The 24,076-nt window shown below is 30.5% G+C and overlaps 1 protein-coding gene across 2 annotated transcripts; it reads left to right on the top strand.

The window, feature by feature from the left end:
* The first annotated feature begins 16,809 nt into the window (after positions 1-16,809).
* On the top strand, positions 16,810-23,538 carry LOC114742302 (protein SIEL). Of its 2 annotated transcripts, none has more exons than XM_028930572.1 (9): positions 16,810-16,942; positions 17,044-17,715; positions 18,007-18,084; positions 18,711-18,944; positions 19,117-19,308; positions 20,128-20,268; positions 20,955-21,044; positions 21,615-22,147; positions 22,558-23,538. In XM_028930572.1, the coding sequence occupies exons 2-9, from the start codon at positions 17,065-17,067 to the stop codon at positions 23,501-23,503; spliced, it is 2,865 nt and encodes a 954-aa protein (XP_028786405.1). In that variant the 5' UTR covers positions 16,810-16,942; positions 17,044-17,064; the 3' UTR covers positions 23,504-23,538. The 2 variants fall into 2 exon arrangements, with proteins under 2 accessions (XP_028786405.1, XP_028786404.1); XM_028930571.1 differs by having other exon boundaries at positions 16,810-16,965; positions 17,002-17,715.
* The last annotated feature ends 538 nt before the right edge of the window (positions 23,539-24,076 follow it).

Here is a 24,076-nt window from a genome sequence, read left to right as displayed (position 1 = left end):
CAATTACGAAAATTACTCAAGTCAAAACAAAATTACCAAAATACTCTTCTGCCACTTGAATGTTTTCCCCAAAAAAAAATTCAAAAGATAAAATAAAAAAATGAATATATGAAAATTCTTAACAATAGAAATTTTATCTTAAGTATTTTAATATATTTTTAATGCTTTATTTGATCTAGGGGTAATATTGTCCAATCAAATACAAAATATTTATTTCTTTTTATGGCACACTCAACTTATTTATTTTATTCCATTAAATGCCATTCACAATCACACTCTTATTTTACTTGTATGCTAATAATAGTAGTGTTACGCTGTTGCTTTAGTAGTAGTACTGTGCAATCGTACAGGCGTAAAGTATTCTGATTCCCATTACAAAAGTTGAAAAACCATGAACTACATAGTCACAAGGGCTTTCAAAACAGAGGTGAGAGGTCTCAAGTGTCTCATGGAACCCCTTATAAATGTACTATCTTCGGAACTTAACATATTAAATTAAAAAATGATATATAAAAAATTGAAAATTCTAATATTCCAATTCAGATATTTAAGAGATCAAAATTTCAGGGTAAGAAGTGATGCCTAATTTGTTACTTTGTAAATATAGTTAAATGACAAAAATGTTTTTGTATTAAAAAGTTTATTAACAGGTTGTGAGCTGACAATGACCAGTGTTGAACAGTAAATGATAAGAAATATACTGATAATTACAAGTTATTTATTAATAAATTGTAAATTGACAATAACAAGTATTGAATAAGTAATAACAAGAAATATACTGGTAATGACAAGTTTAATAGTTTTTTTAAGAAAATCTAATACAAGGGCAATTTAGTCATTTGACTCTATTTGCAAAATACCAGACCAGACACAACTTTTTTTTTCTGGGATTTAAACCTCTTAAGTGCCTGAATTAAAATATTACAATTTTCAACTTCTTTTTATGTCATTTTCCCTTAAATTAATTTTTTAAAAATACCTTTGCTAATAATGTGTATTAGTTAAAATTACTATTTGATAAAACCTTTAACACGTGTAATTATTACAAAAATTACATTAAAAATATATATAAATATGAAAGACAAAGTAAATTGTTTTGTACCTATGACCAAATTAAATTATAACCCGAAGTAATATATGTGAATAATGGATTATGATCTCCTAACAATAATTTAAAAGATAAAATATTTCGTCGTTAAAAAAATGACGTGGAGTTCACACATTTTTCTACCCCTTGTTTATAATTCTCTACCTACTTCCAGAATTATTTTTAGCCTTTTAGGAGACCTTTCCCAAATAATATATTTGAGTATTTCGGCCAAAAAAAAAGTAACACATTTGAGTATAAAAAAGGACTATTATATACTCCCATATATAGTCAAGGGTGTGGTCTTTTTGATAGGTTTATTTTAATTTTAAATGTAAAATCTCAACTTATTTTATTTTTTAAATTTATAGATTTTTAAAAAAATTCCATTAATTATGTATATATTAAGGAGATTTTTTTTGCCCAAGGAGCTTTTTTTTGCCCAAGGAGTTTTTTTTATTAAGAAAGTAATTTATAATACAAATAATTAAAATGGATACCTTATAAAAAAATTAACACATACTTTATTAAAAAAAATCGGCTTAATCATACTTTATAAAAAAAATCAGCTTAACTAATTTTTCATATTTTTACAAATTAATTATTAAACTCATATATTTAGGATCTAATATAGTACTGTCAATAATTAAAAAATATATGTGATGTGTATACCTACTGAATATGATGTGCATAAAAATGCAATACATAAGATCCACACCAAATTAAATGTAAATGTTTTTTCCGTTGGTGACTTATTAACTGTATGATTAGTATAATATAGACTTTGTTTAGCGAGGAGTGTGAAAGAAAACCCCATCATAAGCAAAGAGTCTCAACTCTCTCAGCCACCATTTTTCTTGTCTTTGTAAATCTAATCAAATAATACTTTCAATTTATAATACAAGTGTTAGACAACTAATTTAAAAAATTTTAAAAATTAGTTAAATTAATTATTTATAATAAATGTGTATTGATTTTTTAAAATTACCTTTATTTAATTATATACATTAAAACTATACTTTGGGCAGAAATACCTTATAATCAATAAAGATATTTTTAAGAACATATTATAAATTTAAAAGATAAAATGGATTGAAATTTTATATTTAAAACTGCCAACTAGTTTTTATATTTTGGATCAGAGATAGTAACTTATTAACTCTCATCAGTGTTTAATTTAGGAACGGGAATAGCATTCCAACCTTTCCACTGTTTGGTTGAATAATTGCTGCACCATTCCGTTCCATCATTTTGATGACATACGAATTCTATCCCCAAATTGACTGGTTCGAAACCTCTCTTTTTTCCTTCCCATCCTCTTCTCTCTCTTTTTTTTTAATTGTGAGATTAACATATTTTAATGATTTAGATTTTAATTTTTTATAAACTATTTCTAAAAAAATTTAAAAAACATTTAGTGCACTTACAAATCATTAAATTAAATTTTAATATAGTTTATAATTTATAATTCATTTATTTTTATAATTTACTATTTTAATAATAAACATCCACGTTTCAGGAAAGCACCTTTTCAGTTACGAAAATTAGTCAAGTCAAAACAAAATTACCAAAACACTCTTCTGGCACTTGAATGTTTTCAAAAAAATTCAAAAGATAAAATAAAAATGAATATATGAAAATTCTTAATAACAGAAAATTTATCTTGAGTATTTTAATATATTTGTATGCTTTATTTGATCTAGGGGTAATATTGTCCAATCAAATACAAAATGTCTATTTCATTTTGTGGCACACTCGACGTATTTATTTTATTCCATTAAACGCCATTCACAATCACACTTTTATTTTACTTGTATGCTAATAATAGTAGCGTTACTTTAGTAGTAGCACTGCACAATCGTACAGGCGTAAAGTATTCTGATTGCCATTACAAAAGTCGAAAAACTATGTAGTCACGAGGGCTTTCAAAACAGAAGTCTCAAAAGTCCTATCAAACCCCTTATAAATGTACCACTTTCGGTACTTAACATATTAAATTAATTATCTTTGCTGGTGAAAAAAATTAATTATTTATAATAAATAAATATTATTTTTTTAAAATATCTTTACTAATAATATGTATTAATTAAAATTACTATTTGATAAAAATTTTATATAAGTAATTACTGTAAGGATTACATTAAAAAAAATAAATATAACAGAAAAATGAATTATTTTATATTTATGACCAAATTGAATGTCAAACCAAGTTTATAAAAGAAGGTAATATCTGTTAATAATGGATTATGATCTCCTAACTAGTTTAAAAGATAAAATATTTAGTGGTTAAGAAAAGTAAAAATTGTAATAAAGTCTTATCCAAAATTAAATATAAAAAAGTCTCTTAAAATCATCAAATTATTTTGAAGTTTTAAAAGACCTCATTGCAAAAGATTTTATTTATTTAATTATTAAATTATCCTTTTTTTTAGTTTATATTGACAACTGAAAGAGCAGTAGCTACCAATTTAAGATATAACGATCAACAACTATCGTGATAAGTATTGGTAACAAATTTTCTTAATGCATCACAAAAATACAATCCATGTCTCCATGAGTTATCAATAGATATCGCAATAATTGTTAATCCGTACATCTTAAATTATTAACAATTATAATAAATTTTTCAGGTGGAACTTTATTATAATTTTTCCTTAAAAAATGACTCGGAGTGCACACACCTTTTTTTTTCCGTTGTTTATCATTCTCCACCTGCCTCCACAATTATTTTTAGCCTTTTGGGAGACCTTTCCCCCGCAACACTTTTTTTTTTTTTTGGAATGATCAAGTAACACACTAGAGCATAAACAAGAGCTATTACATACCATATATAGTCAAGGACTTGGTCTTTTTAATAGGTCTATTTTAATTTTAAATGTAAAATCTCAACTTAATTTATTTTTTAAGTTTATATATTCTTTTAAATTTTTTTTATCAATTATGTATATATTAAAGATTTTTTTGTGCAAAGAGTTTTTTATTAAAAGAGTAATTTACAATATAAATAATTAAAATGGATACTTTATAAAAAATTAATACATACTTTATAAATAATTAGCTTAACTAATTTTTTCAAATTTCTAAGAATTAATTATTAAACCCTTACGTTTAGGATCCAATATAGTACTATTAATAATTGAAAAAGATATGTGATGTACATACCTACTAAGTATGATCTGCAAAAAAATGCAATACATAAGATCCACACTAAATTAACTTTAAATCTTTTTGCCGTTGGTGACTAATTAACTGTATGATTACTATAATATTTTCATACATTGAGATATAGACTTTGTCTAGCGGGGAGTGGGAAAGAAAACCCTGTCATAATCATAAGCAAAGATTCTCAACTATCTCAACCACCTTTTTCTTGTCTTCGTAAATCTAATCAAACAATACCTCTCATTTTTAATATAAAAACTAAATAATTAGTTTGAGAAGATTAAAAAAATTAGTTAAATTAATTATTTGTAATAAATATGTGTTGAATTTTTAAAATTACCTTTATTCAATCATATAGATAAAAACTATACTTTGAGTGAAAATACCTTACAATTAATTGAAATATTTTTAAGAATATATTATAAATTTGGAAGACACAGTAGATTAAAATTTTATATTTAGAAATATGAACTAGCTTTTATATTTAATACCGGAGATAGTAACTTATTAACTCTCATTAGTGTTTAATTTATGTCAACCTTTGACGCAAATATAATGTATATATTACATCCGATCCTTAATATAAGAAAGAGTTGACTAATTTGAAAATATTAAAGAAGTTAGTTGAGTTCGTTATTTGCGATAAATAAATATTGTTTTTCCTAAAATACTTTTATTAATCATTTGTTTTTTGAATTATCCATTGATAGTACTTCTTCTAGTTCTTAATATAAGACCTAATTAACTAATCTGAAAAAAAATTAGTTAAGTTATTTTTTATAATAAGCAAATATTATCTTGGAATATCCTTGCTAATAACATATTAGCTAAAACTACCATTTGATAGAACATTTAAGATGTGCAATTACTACAATGACTACTTTGAAAAAAATAGATAAATATGAAAGATAAAATAGACTGTGGGCTTAATATTTAGAACCAAATTAAAAGTCAAACTAATTTTTATATTAAATATCAAAGGTAGTAACTTCTTAACATATGCAACTATTATAGGGATAATTTAATGGCAAAATAAATATTGAAGACAAAGTATATTAGAGTTTTATATTTAAGATCAAATTAAACATCAAACTAGCTCTTATATAAAAAAACAGTTAGTAATTATCAATATCATTATTAGACAATAATAGTGTTATTAGTATTATTATCGTGACATGTTGCGTTACATCATAATATTTTAAAGCAAATGGGACTGAAGTTTGAAAAGGGAGAAGAAAGACAAAAGGCGGCTAAAGCCGCAAGCATATAATATAGAGAGTGCCAATCTGAATGCCTTCGTTGATTGCTCATTTTACATGCCGCACTTAAAGGCACACGCACATGTTCAATTCATTAATTTAATTAATTAAAAACATCATTCCATGTTTCTTAAAATCAAATTTCGATTTTTAAGGCAAAAATAATGTGTAAGTTCCCATAGTTTTATCTTATTTTTAATTAGGTTGTTATTATTTTTGTACTGAGTCAATATACTTCCTTCAATTTTATTTACTGGTCCCTCTATTCATAATTTGTTCATTTGTTAAAAAAGAAGATGATGAAGTCACACTCAGTATGCAAAATATCTCTGCCTCGAGAAGTATTAAATATCTTATACCCAACGATGAGTCAGCCGGGCAATAAAATTGTTTGTTCCTTTGGAATTAAAATCTCTGACCACGTTAATGGTATCTTGTTATATATTTCAAGGATTCATTCAAAACATTGACTTTGATACCAGTCAGGTCAATTTTTCTTTTTGTCTTTTTTAATAACTCTCACACACCTCACAAAAAGAGGTTTGAACTCCCACTATGAGAAAGATATTTAGATTTAGTACTTAACAACATCTTGAATATAATTGTTTTAATAAGAAGATACTTATACGTAAGTAAATAAATTGTTTTTTTACAAAGAATTTAAATTCACAATCTCATATTTAAATTTTTTTTATAAAAGGTGTTTAACATCTTCTTATTTTTAATATAAGACTTAATTAACTAATTAATTTATGTAGATTAATGATGCTAGTTAAATTAGTTAATATGATATTTTTTCTAAAACACCTTAAGTATCTTTCTTAATTTTCTCTCTCACTCTTCTATTTAATTATTTTCAAAAAAATCAATAAAATTAATTTAAAAAAATTAATAAACATGTGAAATAGGTCTTATATATAAGATCAATATCAATTCTTTAATTATGTCTTATATTAAAAACCGGAGGAGTATCAATTAAGTTATAACAAACCTTCAGGTATGAGTTGGTCCCAAAAAAAGGGATTAATATGGACGCAAATTAGAAGTGAAGCTGACTTATAAGATTTTACGCTTTTCTCGGTGCAAAGATCGATCCTTAATTTGACTTTGCTCAGTCATATATTCCAAGACATACAAAAAACAAAAACAAAAAAACAAAAACTTCCTCAGAATATAAAACCTCAATTATTTTCAAACAAATTAAGAATACGATTTTGGGCCTTAGCACGTGGACAACATTATTTTGGGAAAGTCTTAAAGCTGATCTGGCCTCCACAATATAATTCAGATACCACTATTTAATTTATTTGTTATTTATAACTATCTATTTAATGTTTATTGAAATATTAGTAGTAGTAGCAATAATAATTTTTTTATCATATGTTTTTTAAGAAACAGTGTTTTCTTTGGCTAAATTTTAAAAACAATGTTAAATATTCATATACGATGCACAAAAGCATCCCCAGGTAACATGATATTCTCATAATTATAAACGAACAATGCATAAATTTTAAATATGAATATAACTATAATTTGTAAACTTGACATAATAAAAATATAAGCTTTTAAACACTTCATTACATTAAACAAATTTATTAGTGGAATTTTGATAAAACAAGAGATCCATTAATAAAAAGACGATAATACCGAAATTTCGCCTTTTATGGAAGCACATGAAACATACAGATTATGAAAAGAATTACGTACAAGCAACCTTGGAATCGGTTCTCCGATAAATTCGAGAAGGACCACAAACATATTTAAGACATACTTCTTTTATGTCTGGATTGTTTAAATTTAGTTTGAAGCAATTCAGACTTTATTTATGTAAAATATTAATCTTATAATTATTTAAATAACACAAAGTAAAATTGAACAAATTTGTTTGAAGATGTGGACGAATTGAAAATTTTAATGAAGTGGTTGTTTGACTTCTTTTACCCTATGTTTGGTATGTGAGGAGGAGAGAAGAGAAAATTTTTTTTAATGAATTCAATTTAAAAAATAATAGAAGGGGTGTTATAAAATTTTGATTAAAAAAATATGTAAAATAAAAGCGTAAGAAAATTAATTGAAAATTTTAAACACACTTCTTTAATTTTTTTTAAATTAAACCCATCAAAATTTTTTCTTCTCTCCCATCCTCCTCATTTCCCTTATATCAAACATATTTTTAAAACTAAGGTTTTTTTTTTCCTGTTTGCATTTTATGAGAGAATATGTCTTCACTTGTTATTTTTTACGCCCGAAAATTGACAAGTCTTATTGGTGTGTCTAAACTACTATCTTCGGTTCTAATTATAAGATCTTATTTGTTATTTATAAACGAGGTCTTATAATTAAAATCAAAAGTAGTATTTTGTTTCAAGATGCGGGCGAATTGGTAGAAAAAATCATCACTAAATTTTATATTCTATGAGACAAAATTTTTCTCACGGACTTATTTTACATAACCTAAAATTATTTAAAATAATATAATATAAAATTATTTAAAACAGGCTAGTTCAAATGTTCCGTTGAATAGGATGATGCACGTATGTGTGCATATGTGGAACAGGTTCAACTAATTTGAGTTGCATGCAAAATCAAATAAAAAGAGAGGTAGTTACGTTGGAACAAATGGAAAACGATTTTCAGAATGTGGTGAATGAAACTTGTGAGGAGGTTGACAAGTTGAGTGGTGTGTCTAAACTCTGAAGGGAGAGGGACCGCAAGGTGTAAAAATCATGTTTGTTGTGTTTCAAATGCAATTCTTAATTTTGGTTTGGTCTCACCACTTTTAGGCCGGCATATTTCCTTTTTGACGGGTAACTTTCAGTCTATTTATATTTGGTACCACACAACCAACAGAACTTTAGTCTTAAAAGGGCTTTTGATTAACTTTTTAAAAATGATTTTATGAAACTCGAAATAAATATATGAGAGGAGTTATGTCTTAACTTGTATAAGAAAACTTTCTCTAGTGATTTTTGAGGTTTCTAAACACCCTTTAATCAAGATTCGAGTTTATTTTGTATAAATATATAAAACATTTTTGATCCTGTTTAAGATCTAAGTTAACTTGTAATTAAATTAATCAAACTGTAATGTGACTTTAGCTAGATATCAAATGGTTCGTTTAAAATTTTTTCATTAATTTATTATTATAATTTATTACATTTCAGTATTTTTTCCTTAAAGTCTTTAAATTTTTAATTGTGAGGGAACACAGATTAAACCACAATTGCAGTCAAGGTGAGTTCAAAAAAAAAATCACCATTGTATATCATTATATGCCTACATACCTTTTTAATGAGTAGATAATTAATTTATCAATGTTAAAAAATTATTTAAATAAGATATTTCTAAAAAATATATGTTAATTTTTCTAAATTAAATATTTTAACATAATAATAATTTATATTGAATCTACTCATTAATAGAAGCTCCCTTACAATGTGCATTCAATGAGAATAATTGAAAAAAAAGTTATAAATTTGAAAGTTAAAATGAATTGAGATCTTATATTCAGGATTATACTAAATTCTTTAATTAGTTTTTATGTTTAATTAAGTTTTACCTTTAGTAATATACTAGCGTACTACTTCTTTAGTTCTTTTGCCCCCTTTTTTTTTACCGCAAATAATTTTTTTTGGCCAAATACTTCAAACAATTTAATCAGTTAGACTAATATAATCCTCATGATCTAAAACATACAGGGACATACACAGGACTTTTCTGATGGCCTCTAGTATTATAATCTGATGGACCTTGTTCCATTTCCGGCGTTCTGTAATTAGTACTCCTCCAATCCCTAATACGGGGTGTTTGGAAGTACCCAAAAATACTTCTTAGAAGAAATTTTTTGCAAAATGAGACAAATTTCTCAACATATTTGCTTCATACATAATAAAAACACTTTTAAAATCATGATTTTGATTTCATCAAAACACTCCGTATAACATCTATTAAATTAATTTGATCAGATTAAGAAAGTTAGGTAAGTTAGTTAATTATAAAAAATATGGCATGTTTTTCCTAAAACACCATAATAATTTTTCTTAATATCTCCTTTCTCTCACTTAATTGATTATGGTTGAGAGAGTATCCATAGGAGTAATTTAGAAAAAACTGATAAATATAAAAAATAGGTCTTATATTTAGAATTAAAATTAACTTAACAATTAAATCCTATATTAAGTACGAGAGAAGTATAATAATGGGTCATAGACGCGCATTTAATTTTCTTGAATTTTAAACATGTTTTTGTTGTTTGGGTTTGTCAATTGATGTCGTGGGGGAAATTGAAGCCTTTAGATCTTTTATTTTCGTTTTCTTGTCCCCATATGTTCGTCAATTCATAGTTAATGCATGCGCGTATGGCATGTACACATTGGGCTGATTCGCGCAGCTGAAAGTTTTCAACCATATATCCGAAAGGCATACATTTAACTTTAAGGTTTTCTAAATATGCATATGAAACTAGATTTAGGTCACGTGCCATGCATGGGAATAATTATTCATGGTTTTGTTCTTCCCTTCTTTAATACTCTTCTAGTTCTTAATATAAGACCCATTTAACTAATTTGATTAGATTAAAAAAGTTAAGTGACGATGTTAATTATAAAAAATATGACATGTTTTTCCTAAAATATCATAATCATCTTTCTTAATACCCCATCTTCCTCTTCTATTTAATTATGATTGAAGGAGTATCCATAGGGGTAATTTAGAGGAAAATGATAAATATGAAAAATGGGTCTTATATTTAGGATAAAAACTAACTCAATAATTAAACCCTATATCAAGGACTGGAGAAGTATAATATAAGAATTACTTGACTATTTTATATAAATTAAAGAGACTAAATAAATTACGTAATTCTAATCATCGTGACTTGATCTCCATAAAATACTGCTGTATAATCTTAGATTATATATGAGTTTATAAGTAAGATAAATTAGTTTGGGAGAAATGATAAATATGAGAAGAAAAGTAAATTAAGTTCTTATATTTAAAACTAATTAAATCAACTCCCTAACTTGTTCTTGTATTCAGAACCGAAAGAGTAGTTGAGAAATTAAGATACGCAATTTTTGTGTGTGTGGGGGATGTGCTATGGTCTATCAATTTTTTTAAGGTCTTGTTTGGTATCGGGAGAATGAGGAGAGGGAAGGAGGTGAAGAGATTTTTCTCCCTTCCCTTTATTTGTGTTGCTTAAGGGTATGTTTGGCTCAATGAGAGAAAAGGAAGGGGAGGAATTTTAACGGAGGAAAGGAGAGGAGAAGAGAGTGGAAGGATTTTAATATTATCTTGTTGAGATTTATAAAAAAAAAAAAGAGGGGAGGGGAGGGAAAAATATTTTAATATGGACAATTTTGCTCTTATTTTATTTAAGATATGGGCATAATGGACACAACATGACAAAATATGGACATAAGGGTCACAACATGACAAAATATTGGCATAAGGGTCACAACATGGCAAAATATTGCCTTTTTCCTCCAAATTCTCTCAATTTTCGAGGGGAGGTTGAGGAGGGGAGGGGAGACTAGAGAGAAAATTTTATCTTAAAATTTGTGTGTTGCCAAATAAGGAGAAGTGATTAAAATTCCTTCCCTTCCCTTCCAAATCCCTCATACCAAACACACCCTAAATCTTTAAGAGGGGAGGGAAATTTTTTTAAGATTTTTCCTCCTCTTCCCTCATAACCCTCCCCTCCCAAATTGGAAAGATTGGGAGAAAAATTATAATATTTTGGGTTATTGTGATTAATATGATTATAATTAATTTTTAATATCCCCATATCACCTTTCTAATTTTACATCATGCGGGGAATGAATGGTAGTTGTTGCACTCTTGTCGGATCATAAAAAATTCCTCCCCTCCTATTTTATTTTATTAATCCAAACAAGATAATATTAAAATTACTTTCCTCTTTTTTTCTTTCCTCCCCCTTTGTTAAAACTCGTCTTTTCTTTTCTTTCTTCTTCCCTCTTTTTTAACCAAACACACCCTAATGATTTTGGAGCTTTTTATTGTTCTTTCAGAATTGATTTCTATAGCATAATCAGAAAACCATCATAAGATTTCAATATTTTATTGGCTAACTGCTACATCCAATCTTACGAAATGTGCATTCTATAAAGAGGATTCTAATCTAATTCAATGACAAATGCGCAATCATAGGGCCACAAAATTTCTTAGCATCACAACTTAATTCAGCCACATAATCATATTCGTTGCATTTCTAATTAGCTGACAATATCAATAATTCAATATAATCCCAATTTACAGCGAATTACCAATCAAAACCAAAACTTTACGGATCCCATGCATGAATGTCAAAGCAATTTGTATAAAACATGAATTAGCTAACTACCTTTAAGTCAAGAGCAATAATTACAGTTACAGTTATAATTTTGACCATCTTAAAACACTAACTTATTAAATGGTAAACGACCCATATTATTTGTCACCGGCAAAAATTTCTCACATACCAAGAACGGCATTGAATAGATAAAGAGATACGAATATTGGATAAATGTGATATAATAATATAGGATTTTTTCTCTCACACATTCCTTCTATTTTTACTTTTATTATATTCTTCTGGTCCTTAATATAAGACACATTCAATTAATTTGATTTGATTAGGAAAGTTAAGTAAGTTAGTTAATTATAAGAAATATGACATGTTTTTCCTAAAATATCATAATCATCTTTTCTAATATATCCTCTCCTTCTTCCATTTGAATACGGTTGAGAGAGTATTCATAGGATTAATTTAGAAAAAATTAATAAATATGAGAAATAAATCTTATATTTATAACCAAAATCAACTCAACAATTATGTCTTGTATTAAAGACGGAGAAGTAATTAATAAGGATAGAATTAGAAATAGAGCATTAAAAATGGTACAAGTAACAAATAAAAGGACCAAAAATTCGCTCTATAAGTAACAAATAAGATGAATCAGAGTGATATATTGTACTGATTTATCCCTAGTCGTATAGGCAACAAAAAACAAGAAAGAAAAGAAGGTTATGCAGCACAATGATGCAACCTAGATGTCGAATCACTTAGTCTAATAACTCTTTGAATTTCTAAGCAAAAATTAGTACAATTTACTGGTAACAATGTTGAAACAGAGCAAAATTCAAATCAGTATAGAAAGATTTTTGTTGATTTTCTAGGTAGAGGATTGGAGTGATAATAAAAGAAAATGCAGATAGCACCTTGGATTTTAAGAAAAGCAATCAAAGTATCAATTCTCCCAAGAGTTTCACTTCATCTTCATTGCCTTAATCTGATCTAGAGCTAAATGTTACTGAATGTGCAGAGGACTAAACATTCTTAATCAAATAGAACTTCTATTCGAATGAATCAATTAATCAAACCACAATATTCAATTTCACTGAATTGTAATAAGGATCTAATTAACTTCTAATTCAAGAATGAATTACCAAGTCTTCTACAGCATTCAATTACACAACATTCATTTAAATGTCTAAAACAGAATACAACCGAATTCTCTCCTAAATACTCTACAACTAGCAGAGCAATTAAAAAAAAATAGATGAATGCAAACTCCCTCTTCAATCCAGTAGCTCAGATTCGGTTCTGCTCTTGGAAGAATTTACAGAATTAGCTGCACATGATGATGACTGCTCCTTCTTCAACGTTCAATTGCTGCTTCTCCATGGATGTTTCCCAAGTTTGATGGTTTCCCGCTCAAGAAGATATAGATCAGTTAGAAGAAAAAAATGGAATCTTTCCCTCTCCCTTGCGAGTTGCGACCTCCAGAGAAAAGTATATCTCTTTTTTTTAATCACTGAAAAATATATCCCCCCGTTTGCCCAGCTAAAATTCCTTTTCTGTTATTCCTTTATGTTTTTCCGTTTAGTCTTAGCTGGCATGGAGTGATTGTTTTCAAATCATTTTCGTTTTCCGGCCTCCTCACTATAATTCCTGCAACTGAATATTTCAGCTCCTTCGGTGTAATTCCCTCTCCTTTAGTGATGGAAATCAGTTTTCATTAGTGATGGAATTTCATTTCCTTTAAACTCCCCTTTCCTTTCTTCTAGAAAAAATGTTTCTGTCACACTAAAATTACAATTCTGCCCCTGAATTTAAAATATTAAGACAGAAGTAATATCCAATAGTGAAAATTAATAAGAAGAATTATTAAAATATCACAACTGCTTAATTCTTTTACTCAAGTGCATCAACAATTTATTTATTTATTAATGGAATTAATGCTCAATCCATTTATTAAAATAGCCTAAAATATACATCCCAAGCATATAAAAATATGATTTATCATGTACTACAAGGTTTCTCAACGTGAGACATAACATAGGACTCAACGCGCAACTTCTCTAAAATTCATTGCGCCTAACACACCTCCTAGACAGTAATCCCAGCTCTACACATGCCCTGTACCACAAACTAAAAGGAAAAAGGGTTCCATTGATATTTACTTTAAAAAGGTGTTTGCAAATAAAATGCTAAATACAGTAACAAAATGAATTTTTCCCTGTACATTATATTTCAATTTATTTTATTATTTCTCTTCGTCTCTTGCTTATTTATAATAAGGGAAAAAGATATTTTTTAAAATATTTATTATTTTTAACTAATGTTAACAAATTTTTTAAACTACACAATCCAATTATTTAAATCTTATAAAAAGTATTAGAAGGCTTGTTAGATGTTATGTGTGGAAGAGATTCCTCACGGCTCCTCTTGTCCTTCTTTACCCATTCTTTACCCTCCTTTTTTTTCACCACCTGGATCAAAATTTTAATATTTCAAATTTAACATTTTATAAAAATAAATATTATTATAATAATTTTATTTAAAAAATAAATAAATAAATTCAAACTATTAAAATCTGATCTGAGCTACTCGCAATTATAGTGAAAAATTTAAAATAATAATCACCCGTTATTAACTATTTATATTGAATATTACCTGTATAAATATATTTAATTATTTTTGAGTTAAGGTGTAAAAATACCTATCACTTTTTTTTTAAAAGTATGCCTAACACCATCTACTTTTTTGAGGTGCAAATATATCCATGCAAATTCAAAATTGATGCAAAAATATTAACATTCCTTTTATTTGTGGGGCCTATGATATTATGGCAAAAATACCAAAAAGTGCTCAGATTTATATGTTTATAAATTTTTTTGCGCAAAAAAATATATGGTGTTTGATGCACTTTTGAGAAAAATTGATGGGATTTTTTTATACATTAACCCATTATTTTTAATCTAAAATTATAATACTATTTATTTTTGTAAAATATTAAATCTGTATTATTAAAAATTTGAAATTTTTATCCGAGAATAGCAAGGTAGGAGTGGGGGAGGGGTTTTAAGGGTATTTGGGTGGAAATTAAACCTTAATTTTAAAAGTGATTAATAGATATGTGAAAGATTTTTCTCTTGATTTGCAGAAAAAATGTTTTTTAAAAATAATTTTAGGATGTTCCAAACACTCCCAATTCGTTAAATGTTATACTATTTCTGTTTTTTAATATAAGAGTTAATTGACTAATTTGAGTGAATTAAAAAAAATTAGTTAAGTTATTTATTTGTAATAAATAAATGTTATTTTTTTAAAATATTCCTGGTAATCAAATATATTAACCGAAACTAATATTATAATAAGGGCTTTCTTAAAAAATAAAATAAATTAACATATCATATTTAGAATTAAAATAAAAATCCTCATATTAAATTACTCCTCCGGTCCTTATTATAAGACCCCATTTGACTTTTTATTTGGTCCTAATTATAAGACCCCAATCCATTTTGTCTCTTATATTTATACATTTCTTCCAAGATAATCCTTCTAATAATGATAGTTTTAGCCAATATACTTAATTAGCAAGGATATTTTAGGAATGACAACACTTATTTATTATAAATAACCAACTTAACTTACTTCCTTAATCTCCTCAAATAAGTTAATTGGGTCTTATAATTAGGATAGGAGGAGTATTAATTAATAATCGGAGCTAAAATATTTTTCCCCGTCAGCGACCTCTCCACAGTCCCCGAAATAATCCTGTTCCCGCCGTTCACCCCTCCTCAACTTCAACGTTCAAGGAATCCACCTCCGTGCGTCTTCTTGCTTTACTCTCCGGCCTCCTTTCAAGAGCTTCACGTCCATCGATTTCATCTTCGGTTTTTCCCGTGCAAGCTTGGCGAGTTCGCAGCTTCCCTCCGGGGCAACTCCGTCTTCCACTCTTCCCTCTGCCTTCTCATCCTGGCGAGTTCCTCTTCTTTGTCGGCCTTAGAGTCTTTAAAAATGAAGTTAGCTTGTGGATTGTGATATTCTGGGGCAGTAATATTGCTTGTGAATGATGATATTTGGTTGTGAAATTACTGAAGAAATTAGTTGATGTATGGTTTTGCTTTAAGGGCTACTATGTGCAGGAAATGGAGAAAGACTGGTTATAGTTCGAGGATGTAATTGTGGCGTTGAAATGAGTGTTGAAATACCAATTCTGGTTAGTTTGAGGGTGTAATTGTGTGTAATTCTTGTGTATGTTTGGTGCTTCTTTTTGGGGAGCGCTTAAATGCTTAAATTGGTATTTCAGTCTGGAACTGCTTCCTTGTAAAAATTTTGTGATATTTTGAGAAATTTATGTTCAATATAATTATGGGCAAGACTGTCAATCTCCCTTCAACCGATTGGTAAAAGAGAGACCTTTGTCGCTGCTCTGCGAGCGGATGATAGCAAGTTATCATTTCTTGCTTACTTCCTCATTATCTTAAATCTTGTTTCTGGCAACTCTTACTTTGCAGTTCTATGGGGAAACATATCTTAAAAACTTCAATTGTGTGGCATACTGTAAACATGGGTATGGTGTACATGGTAGTAGCATGTTACTTGAATGAGTTATTTTTACTTTGGATAGACGTTGATGTTGTGAATCCTATATGTAGATTTAAACTAAAGAGGAAATCTTTAAAATTCGGTCATTTAGCTCAACTAGATATGGGACTCATGTATTGCACGGAGTTATTCATGGCTTATGAATAATGTAGCATTTTATAAAGTTTACATATATTGATGATGATGATTGAAGGTATACTGATTATGTCTTTATTTTCATAAAGGAGTTTTATTTAAATTTATTCTCTTAAAATTGTAATGCTATTTGTTTGTATCTGTTTAAAATGCATTTGGCGAGAACTATGATTATTGACATTTATGACGGTTGGCGTATGTAACTTCTGTGAAAGAGTTTTCTTCTTCTCTTTTTTGGCCTAGACTTACAATACGTTGGTTGTTAAACAGAAAATACTCGTGGATAACATGTGCTGGTGTCTGCCATTCTAGTGTTAAGGGTCTTGGAAAATGATGTGTGTCTGAAGACCACTAAACTGTGTGGGGCTATTCCGACCTGCAGAACAAACCTGATTTGAACCTTTGGTGGGATAAAACTGGAACTTGAATTTGCTCTGATTGTATTCAGCTCAAAAAAAAAAGATTTTGCTCTGATTGTGAGCTTCAACTTTGTTTGGAACTTATAGATGTAGATACTGCTTCAATCAATGGACCAATACCACAACACTCTCCAAAATGAAGAAGAATCCCTTTCTCTCTCCACGTTGGCGTCCATGAGATCCCACATCATCAACCCTTCAACTCCCCAATCCACCCTATGTTCCATCCTTCAAAAGCTGACTTGCTCACTTGAACTTAGTCATGACAAAGTACTTCTTCATTACTCTCTCAACCTCCTCACCCATCTTGCCTTCCACCACTCTTCCTTTTCTCATTCCATCTTTCAATCTGTCTGTTCTCATCCTCTTCTCTCTGCCCAGTCCACTCGTCTTGCTGTTGACTCACTCCAAGTACTGGCTTTGATCACAGAACGTGTTCCAGCACTTGGCTTGAATATGGACAAGCTTGATGATGGGTTTTTTGTTTCTCTCTGTTTTGGCCCCTCTGTATCTGCACGTTTATGGTTGCTGAACAACGCAGGGCGCTTTCAACTTCAGCCATCTTTACTGTTTACTGTGTTTCTAGGGTTCACAAAGGATCCTTATCCTTATGTGAGAAAAGCTTGCCTGGATGGACTTGTTGATTTGATTAATCATGGTGTCTTCGAAGACTCTAGTTTGGCGGATGGGTGTTACCATTGTGCTGTTCAACTTCTGGGTGATATGGAAGATTGTGTGAGATCATCTGCAATTCGTGTTGTAAGATGCCGTTACTTAATGTTTTCCTCTCTTTTGTGTGCTTCATGGAGAATATGACTTTGCAATGCTTGTTTTTGCTCCAAAAAAAAAAAAAAGACTTTGCAATGCTTGTGGAATAATAATTAAAAACTAGTATTTGAAGCTACATGGTACTGTATCCTCAATAAGCTTATTTATCCTAAATGAATAATATTTAGTCTTCCAGAAACTCGTTAACAGATTTTGCACTTCTAGAAATTTTAGAGTAACTTTGAGGTCTTATCTGATGTGTTATCTATTTTGTAATTTCAGGTTTCTTCATGGGGGCTGATGTTAGCAGCTTCTGATGCTGACATGAAAAGCTACTGGTCCAATGAAGTATTTGCCAAGGTATTTTCTTATTCTATGGGCTATGCATTTCTATGGTTGTTGGATCTTGGTTTCATAACTGGTTGATTTTAAAGCCACAATCTCAATATTGTGATGATTCCCTATCGATGATTCTTTCCCCTTGACAAAATCAGGATTCTCAACATGGTCTTTTGATCTTAATGATTCATTCTATGTCCTTTATGAATCTCAAAACCATAATAACCCCTTCCTTGATTTGTGGGACTCTAAAAATGGCACATGTAATCGAGGTAAGTTTAACAAATATGATTCTCTCTCCAAGTTGGAGGTATTAAAAAGGTTAAACTATGATGTCTCTAACATGAAACAATATGAATTCTTCTATTAATTTAGATTTTGAGCCCATATGGAATTTGGGGCAAGCCATTCTGTTCATGGGTTATAAACAATGATTTTTTTTTTTTTTGTAGATTTTCTTTTATAGATATATAGATACATAGATTCTTGGCGTACGTAATATAATATGTAAAGTTTTATTGCACGATGTCATTTTATTTCTGTTGCGTTCAGAAGTTAGAATTATACTTTAATTATTCTGTTTTCTAGTATTCCTGACCGTTGGCTGCTGATTACCTTGGTATTACATGCACTTCATATTTATGCAGCTCTGTTCTATGGCAAGAGATATGAGCATGGAGGTCAGGGTTGAAGCTTTTTGTGCCCTTGGGAAGATTGAAATAGTATCTGAGGATTTGCTTTTGCAAACCTTATCAAAGCGAGTCCTAGAGGTTGGAAAGAAAAAGGAAGTGTTTGGCCGGAACACAACTGAACAATTTAAAATGCTGGCAGCTAGTGTTGCTGGTGCACTAGTGCATGGACTTGAAGATGAGTTCTTTGAGGTAACTTTTCTTGAACATTACTGCTTTATATGTATTTTACAATAATGATAAGATGTATGATGTATCTTTGAGGAAAGAGGTCTGTTGTTTAATTTTTAATTAAGTGGAGAACTTAGTCTTAGTTGGCTGCAACTATGTCGTAATAGCTTAAGAATTTCTATTTAACCTGAAGGTGCGAAAGTCTGCATGCCAGTCCTTGCAAAGACTTGCAGTCCTCTCCGCTGAGTTTGCTCATGAAGCTTTGAACATTTTAATGGATGTGTTGAATGATGATTCGGTGACTGTTCGATTGCAAGCTTTGAAAACTATGTATTATATGGCAACTAGTGGCTGTCTGAAGGTTCAGGAAAAACATTTGCACATGGTATGATTTTCATTCTTGATAAATATGTAGGCTGAATATCCAATATATGACTATATTTTATGGTTGTTGGGAGTCAAATTGATTTTTTTTTTCAAAATAAAAAAGAAGGGTTTCCCCCCCCGGCTTAATTTTGTAGAACGAATCAAATAACTAATTTACTTGGTCACGTTGATCAAATCAATTACTAGGAAACTGTATAACCTTTGCAATAACATAATAAATTACCAGAGTCGTTCATGGCCCATAGGTTTAAGTTTTATGATAAAGCTTTTTCAAAGAGAGTTAGCGATTTCCATGATTTGATTGTGCAGATTATACCAGTTAGAACTGATAAGGGGTTTCTTTCTCCGATGGAATTTCGAAGATCCTTAGTCCTTGTCAATAAATTTAAGGGATAAGGTGCTTAAACACCCGGGAAGTGTCTATGAAGGAGCACCTGGCACCTTGCACCTGGAAGTTTTTTTTTTTTTGGCTCCTATTTACCTTGAAAGTTTTATTTCGTAGCAAAAATATTTTGGCCGTTATCTGCTGTTAAGTTATACGGTTTGACCGATGCTTTTAACGGTCAAACTTAATGACAGGTAACGGTTTAGGATAGAAATACTACAAAATAAAACTTTCAGGGCATATAAGAGGGGAAAAAAAACTTCCAGGTGTTAGGTGCTCCTTCGTGGATATTTTTGGGGTATTTAAGCACCTTATTTCTAAATTTAAATTATATATTGAATGAAAATTTCTTTTTGCTGGCATATTTTTAACACTCTTTTATCTGCTTGGCAAGTTATTATCTTGATCATGTTTAATTCTGTGCTCTTCCAGTTTATTGGTGTTCTAGCTGACAACAACAGGGAAGTGAGATGTGCAGCAAGGAAAATACTTAAACAAGTGAAGCTGAATAGTCTCTTGTTGTTTAAATCAGCAATCGATGGTCTTCTAGATAGTTTGAATATTTACCCACAGGTTTTCTTCTAATTATTCTGCAATTTTATCTTTTTGATTCTTAAGATGGGCTCGTGAGATTTTACAATAACATTAAGTTTTGGGTATGCAATTTATTGAAATGCTTACAAAATTTTATTTTCATCCTTGTCTGATCACTTTGTTGGATCCTTTCCCCGTTTTTTTTCAAAGCAGGCTGCCCCTTTTTAAAAGTATTTGACTCATCTTGATTCTTGAAACCAATATAGTCTCTCACTCACATTTTCAAAGTATTTCTCTCTCGGAGGGGAAACCCTAGCATGGACTGCATATCTTGCTATGCTATGGACGATTTGTACATCTTAGGCATGTTATCATGTTCTCAATCAAATCTAGATGGGATGATTTAGCCCTTCATTTTGCCACCCATTTTCCCGATTGGTGAGGGACTTATCATCACTGCATCCACTCTTTCCTTATGCCTTCCAGCTCATTATTATTTAGTATTTACTATCTCCTAAATGTTCACTTCAATACCCTATGACCATTGAACCTTACTTCCTCATTTTATCCATCTTGTCTATGCTATATGGATCTCATGCTGCTTAATTTTTTAATAGTTGAAGAAAGAGGCGAATACGCACACACAGAACAACAACATACTCTTTTTGGCATTTACTGAACTTTTAACTCCTGTTCATTTTAACATCTGCATACTCTCATGGCAGGACGAAGCTGATGTATTTTCAGCTGTTTCCCATATTGGCCGAAATCACCAGCAGTTTGTAGCCATTGTATCCAAGGAAGTTTTTGAAGAGGTGAACTTGTTCCTTCTGATGATGATTATATAACATGTCCAGGAACTTCATGAACATTTTGCACGTCTTGTTAACATGAAACTAAACTTGGTTGACACTATAGTTAGAGGGCATCCTTAGAAATTTGGTATTGGAAAGCAGCATGCCAGCTGTACTTACTGCTTAGAATTTACCCTTACAGTATTAGTTTTGTATATCTTTGGCTTATAAGATAAGCTTAGGTATCTATAATTTTTCGGGGGACAGATTTTGGCATTACATTTCAGCTAATGCTGCTGCCTGCTTTTGTAATTTATCCCCGTAATAGAACATTGATAAATTCATTGCCATGTTCTTGTGGCAACAAATTGTAGTATGGTTTTCAGTTTTTCATGATATCAATATCTAATGTTCTGGTATCAGAAGAATGCAACCTCATAGAGGGAGGAACAATGATTCATTTTGCCTGTAGTTTTCTCAAGATTGATTTATTCAACTAATCAAGGTGAATGAATTTTATCACCCAAAAATCTTATTTTTTGGCAGAGATAATTGAGATTAAGTTGATATTTTGCTACATCATTCTTTCAGGTAGAAGCAGCTTTTGAAGGCAACTCAGAATTCAATAGTGCGAGAGTGGCTGCACTTTTAGTCCTTTGTGTCTCTGCCTCACTCTCACGTGTAAATGTAGGCACCATACCTCCAATTTTGTTTTCTTACGCTGTTACACTCCTAGGGAGGATTTATTCTGCTTTTATTGATGTTATGGATAGGGATGCCCTTTTGGCCTACCTATCTGATAAAAGTAGATCTATTGGTTGTTTAGCCTCCGATATTAACCATGGTGAAGGGGAGCAACAATTACCCTTAGTTCAAGGTGATTACAGTTATTGCGCCAGCATTGATGTGACAAGTGTTGTTGAGACATCACACACAAGAGATGTGGAGTCTGAAACTCAGTCCCATTTTGTGAGGGAGCCAAAAGATATACTCAATTCTCAAGTAGAACAACGGCCAGTGCATGACGAAGTTATAAAGTTTACGGATCTTACTCTTTTGAAGGTCCCAGGTATCTGGTCCCTCATACAATCTGGCTTTACAAGCGAAGTTCTTAAGATCCTAAGGTAATGTAGTTCATTGAAATTTGTATCCTTTTGGTTCTAATTCAATTTAGCTTCCATCATATATCTGTATGTATATAGTGGCTGTAATTTATGTGGAGATTTGCTGATATATCTGTATGTATATAGTGGCTGTAAATTATAGCAGAATTTTGTAGTGATTCGCTGTCACAGTTCTATTCATTGGCACATAATTTTGTGTGAGTATTTAGATTCACATGCTCATCTTACACTCAGAACGTGGCTAGTTCATGGGGAACACCATCTGTTTGGGGGCCTGAATTGAAGATGTTTGTCCTGCGAGCTTATTTGCTATTGCTACATGACATTTGATATGTTTTGATCATTAAGCACATGCATGCATGTGAAATATTATTTTGATTTTCTTTTTAAGCGTTGTGTTGACAATGTAGGAGTGGGAAGGAAGATCTGGCAACTATGAGATTTGATACTATGGAATCTGCTGATGCTTTAGCATTTACTTTGCAATATCTTCGAATAATAAAGGGCCTTGCAAAAATTTGGGGAAATTTCTTCCAAGAGAAATTGATATGTTCTCGTGCAATGGGAGCAATAGACTTTGAACTGGCAAAGCTTGATAGGAGAGTTAAAGAATTCAGATATCGGTTCATAGGGTTTTCTCCGCAGGAGGAATTGAATGTCTTGGAGCTAATGTTGGTCACTTGTGTTCTTAGGCTGTGTAAAGTTGACGTATGCTGTCGAATTCCTACATCAAAGAGGTTGACTGCAATATTTTCGCACGTAGAATTTCTCCTCAAAGAACGCTCTGTCATGCCATCCACATTCATAATTGAACTCAGGAAATTGTTATCTGAAGGTGGCACTTCCATAAATGACGCTTCCCAGAGTCATTTGGAGTTTTACAAGTGTCTCGAGTCATTCTCCCTGAAGCAGTTCGTATGTAGTGGAACAATTAGACATGTACGAGCGGAGCTAAGTATTCTCAGTAGTGACTCTGAACACCCTCTTCCTTTCGTTTCGGGACTACCAGTAGGCATTCAGTGTGATATCACCCTCCACAATATCACCAATGATAACAGATTGTGGCTGAGCATGACCATGAATGATGATGGTTCATCGCAGTATGTTTTTCTAGATTGGAAGCTTTTTGAAGGCTCTGGAGATCAGGTGAGGAATTCTGCATTTGTTGCCCCATTTTATGGAACCCCAAGGGCTACTTCTTTCAGGATAAGGGTATGTATAGGCTTGGAATGTTTATTTGAGGATGCTGTTTCCTGGCAAACTTATGAAGGGCCAAGACATGAACTTACGTTTCTTTGTCCCGAAAAAGAAGTTTATCTTTCCAATGTACAAAAGAGTAAATCTCATTCCCTTTAATAAAACATTGTAGTCTTGTTTTTTTGGTGGGATGACATCTGGAATTGTTGCGCCAGAAATTCCAAATTCCTATGTCAAAAGGCTAAATTGTGTTCTTTACCTTCCTCTATGCAATAGTATAATTGCAGGCAATTTCAAATGATAATAAGCTGACTGAAGAGAAGAGAGATAGGATGGGCAAGGATTTCATTTTTGTTTTACCCCAGTCACAATCAAAAGGTCTTCAGTTTTAGTGTTTCATCACCTTATTCTCATCACTCGGACTATTCACAGTAAGTACACATGCGTAACATGATGGTTTTAACAGATGTTTTCAGCTGGCTACTCAATATATAACTCCTCCGCCGCGCACTGTCCAACAAGAAATCCATTTCTTTTGCAGCCATTGAGGTTTCAGAATTGAAAGGCCGAAGAAGACAGCTAAAACACATGCTACCGGGAAAAGGGCTCCGAAGTCTTCTATTGTCAAACTTCGTGTCTCCACACCACTTTTGAATTCGGATTGGTCAATAGTAGTGTTTAAGGATATGCTCTTCATCATGTCACCAAACATCACCACATTTTGAGTCACTT

Source organism: Neltuma alba, unplaced genomic scaffold (assembly GCF_004799145.2).
Source record: "Neltuma alba isolate B1F8T4 unplaced genomic scaffold, ASM479914v2 tig00003699_pilon, whole genome shotgun sequence".
In the NCBI taxonomy this organism is placed as follows: domain Eukaryota; kingdom Viridiplantae; phylum Streptophyta; class Magnoliopsida; order Fabales; family Fabaceae; genus Neltuma; species Neltuma alba.
The sequence above is the reverse complement of the archived record's forward strand: the minus strand, read 5'-3'. Positions and strand labels throughout refer to the sequence as shown.

Coding starts and splice junctions, on each gene's coding strand:
- LOC114742302 (XM_028930572.1), top strand. CDS start 17,065: ATGGACCAATACCACAACACTCTCCAAAATGAAGAAGAATCCCTTTCT. Junction 21,045..21,614: donor CCAAGGAAGTTTTTGAAGAG/GTGAACTTGTTC, acceptor TCATTCTTTCAG/GTAGAAGCAGCTTTTGAAGG. Junction 22,148..22,557: donor GAAGTTCTTAAGATCCTAAG/GTAATGTAGTTC, acceptor TTGACAATGTAG/GAGTGGGAAGGAAGATCTGG.